The sequence below is a fragment of the Triticum dicoccoides genome, chromosome 2A (assembly GCF_002162155.2).
Source record: "Triticum dicoccoides isolate Atlit2015 ecotype Zavitan chromosome 2A, WEW_v2.0, whole genome shotgun sequence".
NCBI lineage: Eukaryota > Viridiplantae > Streptophyta > Magnoliopsida > Poales > Poaceae > Triticum > Triticum dicoccoides.
The window spans coordinates 106,865,588-106,871,415 of record NC_041382.1 but is presented as its reverse complement, the minus strand read 5'-3'; the positions used below and the strand labels follow the sequence as shown (position 1 = coordinate 106,871,415).

Genomic DNA, 5,828 nt, shown 5'->3' with positions numbered 1-5,828 from the left:
GTAGCAATGATACAATGAATGACTTGTGGCCGAACTTTTTATCTCTCTTCAATGATAGAGCCAGACTCCGTGACCGCACATCGCCTGGTGGTGCGTGATGCACTTGATCAATGCAACCGGACCATCGGTTGCATTGATCTTGGATGGTGCTTCAACGATGCCAAGAGAGGCTTGGGTGTGGCTTGGTGTGACATCCATGAAGTCGTTGTAGTACTCCGCAATTCTCCCACAAAAATGATCCTTGGATTAGTCCATTCCAACTGTTGCATCCATGGATTTGTTCATCCAAGTATCGCACAAAGCTAGATCTTCCACTTGGTTATAGTTGTGAGTCCTTCCCCTTGGTTGCTTCGTGCTCGATTGGGTTTGGGTCCCCATTGGATCATCACCCTCTTCTACTTCAGCCAGCTCCTCAAGTTCTTCCTCTTCAGCCACCTACTCTTCGGTCAACTCCTCTTCAACCACCTCCTCTTGGGTCTCGACTTGATGATCGAACACCGAATCATAATTGAGATCCTCGAGGCAAAGCGTATGAGACGACTCCAAAGACGTCAAGAATCCGGTCGTGTTCATCTCCACACTATGACAACAACAATAAAGTCCATCATCCATCGGCCACCAACAATCACCGCAAAATGCAAAGGCCGAAATGGAAAATGATTTTATTACCTAGTAGGCATTTCATCAAGAACTTGGCGGCCGCCAGAGGCGCCGAAGTAGTGGTCGTAGGGGTGGCCGAAGACGGTGCATGATCCGTCGGACGGGGCGAGGAGCAGGAGTGGTTTTTTCTTCTTCTTCTTCTTCTTCATCGCGCCTCCGCGAGGGCCGACGAGGCCGTCATCGGCTTCCGAGCTCATTTGGCACTAGCAGGAGCAACGTGAGGCGGTCGACCGCCGTCGAAGAGTCCTTAGCCACCCCATTGACCTTTCTACCAGTGGTGGCAGCCGGCGTGGTGGACCAGACCAAATTTTTTTTATGCCCGGCATTCTTCGATGTGGCGGCAACGGGAGAGGGGGGTTGATACGTCTCCAACATATCTATAATTTTTGATTGTTTAATGCTATTATATTATCAATCTTGGATGCTTTATATGCATTTATATGGTATTTTATATCATTTTTTGGGACTAACCTATTAATCCAGTACCCAATGTGAGTTCCTATTTTTTTGCTTGTTTTTGGCTTTCGAAAAATCAATACCAAACAAAATCCAAACATGATGAAACTTTACGGTGATTTTTTGTGAACGAGAAGGGACCCTAGAAGATTCGGTGGGAGGCCAGAAGACCTACGGGAAAGCCACGAGCCCACAAAGCGCGCCCCCGAGCTCGTGGGTCCCATGCAGCTCCGTTTGACCTAATTCCACCTCTATAAAATCACAAATATTCAGTGCAAAGGTTATACTCAATTCACAAAAAAAAATACAAATGTCAGGACTCTTTCCCAGATAAAAAACTGAAGATCTCAGCCCAAACATTTTCACCACCTTTGATGCTCGCCATATTACAGTACTCTCATCAATCATCAAGTTGTGACATCATGGATTCAGTTCGACCTTGACATCTCAAAAAAAATTGTGATGCCTCGTCTTTTCACCAAATACGTTGCTGCTCGACGTGTTACACCCACCCCTGAAGAAGACACTGACATATTCAGTAGCAATGGACAGCCGCCGGTTTGCTATTATATCATTAAAACGCAGCCAAAAAAACACGCCAACAATTCTATGTGGCATCATCTAGTCGTCTAGAAAAAAGATAGGAATTGCATGGCGATTAATCTTCTGTACATGTCAGAAATATACAGAGACCAGAGTTGTTCCTCTAAAATTTCTCCAAAATTTGGATTATTATTTGAAAGCTTCCCAAAAAATCCTGAAAGACGCAATGTTTTTAATCAAAATATAACCCGCCAGCAACATACTTCGATTTTGTATGAACACCCCTAACATGGCCGCCAATAAACCCACGTAGCTCAGTACTGCTGTCCAGGAGCTAGTATACCTGTATACTTCTCACATTACAGTATCTAGGGTGTATAAATCACGACTGGTACAAATCATATATTAAGAAAGTAACTTCTTGTCAAAAAGCCTTGTCCTAAGAAACCTGATAATTCCTAGGTCATCTGTCCCATGTCCTAACTGTCATTTGTTACATCTAGCTTGCATGTGACTTTGTTTTCAGTACAATCCAATGACATACGCAGATACGTACGCCACATGATTCGGAATTTCTACTCCCTCAAACTGCAAAAACGTCTTATATTAGTGAACAGAGGTAGTATCTTCTCTAAGCACTTGTAATTTGCTTCAAGATTCATGCACCTGTCCCGTTATCTCTCCCCTTCTCCCATGCCGTGACCCCCCTTCTCTTAAATTTATCCCCGCCGCCGCCGCCAGTGCTTCCACGCCCCTTCAACAAAATTGCAAGTTCCGTACCATCGCCTTGCTTCTGCCATCAGAGCAGGTTAGGTGTTGGGACTAGGTGTCTGCATACCAAAAAAGCGAGAACAATCAGATGAGATGATACTCTGTGATAGTTCAAACAGAAAGATGCACTTAAAACTACAGGGAAACATGGATAAATTGTTCAGGGTTCGCATTGACTGAATATCAGCAAAGGAAGTGAAACATCTTCCTCTGGAACACGCACTTATGTGCGTGTAATTTTGTACTGTACTAGAAAATGGCGTCAAAATAGTGCAGGCCTTTCAACCAAAACGACTGGTAAAGAAGCCTGAAAAGCTAAAAGCTAGGAAGAAACCAAAACCAAAACCAAAACCAAGACACAAACACAAACCAAACATTCAAAAAGAAAAAGAACAGCCATCCTGCTATGCATATGAAGTGAAACATGAGCACACCATATTTTTTGAGCAGAAATGAGCACAGCATATTTTTTGAGCGGAAATGAGCACACCATATCCTTCAACGGATATGATTTGCAAGGCACCACCAAAATATCGAGCAAAAAGGGCGAATGGCAAGAAGACTTTAACCATATCCTGCTAGTTACGCCTTCACTAGGGCCATCAATATCAAGTGGATTCTTTGCAAACTGAAGAATTATACGGAGGCGCATTCCACTACCTTCATCCCTGACCTCTACTAGCAAAGCATTGAAGGTCAAAGAATTAAATCACAGGTTCACCACCTGGGATGTATTTAATGAGAACATATTGGCTCTCCGCATCAAGTGATGCACACAGCCACCACGATCCCTCATGTTGATTGTTTAATACTATAACATGACCAAAACAGGTCTCAGTCCACAAAATCTAGCACTCTGCTGACATTACAAAGCATGTACTCCGGCTAGCCAAAACTCGAGGACCAAGGATATTTTTGGTAACCACCCATGATTTTCGAGCATAGCAGCAGCCAATCAAATTAACTCGCAGTTATTTGGGAGCATCGCAGCAGCCAGCTTTGCTTTTGCATGCAGCGAACCATCGCACACGTCCAGCGCTAACAAGATTAACCCGTCGTTATTGCATGCAGCAATTCACCCGAAACGGCAGCCAATCCTGTGTGCGTTCAACAGAGGGGATCATCGAGGGGAAGCAAACACCCACGTCCAGCGGGACCTTAAAAACACAGACGCAGCTGGCTTGCTAAGTGGCCCGATAAACCTGGACGGAGGGAGCATCACATAGAAGGATTGATATCAAGAACTTTGATTCTGCATCTACGTTTAGTAACAGCAAGTGAATGTTGTTGAGGAAGAGGATGTAGCAAGAAATTAAACTGACAGAGAACTCATAAATTGGATTCCCTCACAGCCGTGGAGTCTACGTGAGTGAAGATGCCCGGCAACAATATATGGACAAGCCCGAAATGGTACCACACACTAAAGATCAAAACAACAATATTCCACTGAGAAATTCTGGCAAAATCTCCCATAAACATGGTAATATGGACACACAAGCAAGACGATTGAAATATATGCAGATCATAAACACAATAGTGCAAAAATTCCATATAAACAATTCAATGTTAAATGTAAAATCCATACAGAACTAAGCCTGTGATCACCCCCCGCCCCTTCTCCCAGTGACACGTGGGGTTCCACGTAAACTGATAAAACATAATCCGAGCAGGTTCCTAGCGTGTACTGCCATGGGGCTTCACCTAAACATTCAAGATTCATAAAGAAACCTTCAAGGACCTACTCCCTCCGTTCACAAATACAAGATGTTCTAACTCTTTCAGAATCAGAAATAATTTGTTACCCATGGTGGTAGCTACGCACGGCCCCAATTTTTATCTCTAATTATTTTGGACTATGAAAAATAACTCTATAACAAAAATATCGTGACTTCGGACCAGCCAGGCAAGCAAATAGGCAATTATGCCATAAAGGCAAGCAAAAAGACTTGAGAGAAGTGAGCAAAGGCCCTTTCTACACAACGAAAAGCACTTGTGTCAAAAAAGAAATAAAAAAGACAAAGTGAAGTGAGAAAAGTCGTTTCTATACAACAAAAATGCACTTGTGCCAATGCCATAAGAAACCCGACACCTCATATATCAAAAAAGGCACTTATGCCAAAGGGTGTGTAGCTGCCACCATGCGTGCGTAGCTACCACCATGCATAGGAAATCGCCTCTCAGAATATATAGACACATTTTAGTGTCTGTTCACTTATTTCAGTCCATATGTAGTCCATATTGAAATATCCAAAACATCTTATATTTGTGAACGTTGGGAGTACCTACTAAATATAGCATGGTAACAAGACTTAATTAATCACATCACTAAATGTACTCCAGCAAATGATCATGTGAGTGTTTGCGTGTGCATATCCAGATCATGTGCTATCCCCCTACAGTAAGTTGCTTAAACAATCACCTAGCCATCAATGTAAACATGGCAATATGTGGTACAACCAAATGAAAAGACACCATATGAAAGCACAAGATTCATAGCATTAGTCCATTTGCAATTGACTACCGCAGTACAATGTTTTCCAAATTTCAACAACTATTCAATGATCATGTGCGTGCATGTCAAAACATAAATCTCATACCACATACAAGTTATGGTAAGTTATCTCAAAAAAATAAAATAAAAACATAAATCTCATCAATAGCTTATGTCGAGCACAACTAAAGTGACACCATTCGGTGTCCATCCACATCCACACCATCACGTGAGGGCATGTGGGATCTCCAACCTTTAAATGCATATGCAACAATATGCATTTATTTCCTCATAAGTGCGAGTCATAACCCGATATATTCCATAAACACGAGCAAGAATTTCGAGCATAATAAGAATGATTCAGTAGCCATATTCGACAAAAAAACCTTCTCAAGAGTCATGAGCAACATATGCAATGAAGAACGAGGAGCGCAACATACACAAACATCCAATGGTATCAATGGTGACGTGCATCCATTGACTACCAATATGCATGTACCTGCCTCAACCAGAGTGCAAGGTGCAGCTGTGGCAGCTCCATCATATTCCATAAACACGAGCAAGAATTTCGAGTATAATAAGAATGATTCAGTAGCTATACTCGATTAAAAAAAACTTCTCAAGAGTCATGAGCAACATATACGATGAAGAACAAGGAGTGCAGCATACCCAAACATCCAATGGTATCAATGGTGATGTGCATCCATTGACTACCAATATGCATGTACCTGCCTCAACCAGAGTGCAAGGTGCAGCTGTAGCAGCTCCAACATATTCCATAAACACGAGCATGATAAGAATGATTCAGTAGCCAATTCGACCCAAAAAAAACCTTCTCAAGAGTCATGAGCAACATATACGATAAGAACAAGGAGCGCAACATACACAAACATCCAATGGTATCAAT

At 42.5% G+C, this 5,828-nt stretch overlaps 1 protein-coding gene across 8 annotated transcripts in view; it reads right to left on the bottom strand.

Moving 5' to 3' along the window:
* Positions 1–1,744: 1,744 nt before the first annotated feature.
* LOC119353649 (vacuolar protein sorting-associated protein 37C-like) overlaps positions 1,745–5,828 on the bottom strand; it is an 11,860-nt gene continuing 7,776 nt past the window's right edge. For 6 of the 8 annotated variants that reach the window (XM_037620294.1, XM_037620292.1, XM_037620290.1 and 3 more), the window contains one exon: positions 1,950–2,489. Coding sequence is in view for 1 of the 8 variants with exons in the window: in XM_037620297.1 (XP_037476194.1) it covers positions 2,482–2,489 (8 nt within the window). In the remaining 7 variants the exon portion in view is untranslated. Of the gene's footprint in view, positions 2,490–5,828 lie in introns of all 8 variants that reach the window. The other 2 variants (XM_037620291.1, XM_037620297.1) reach the window with 2 other exon arrangements.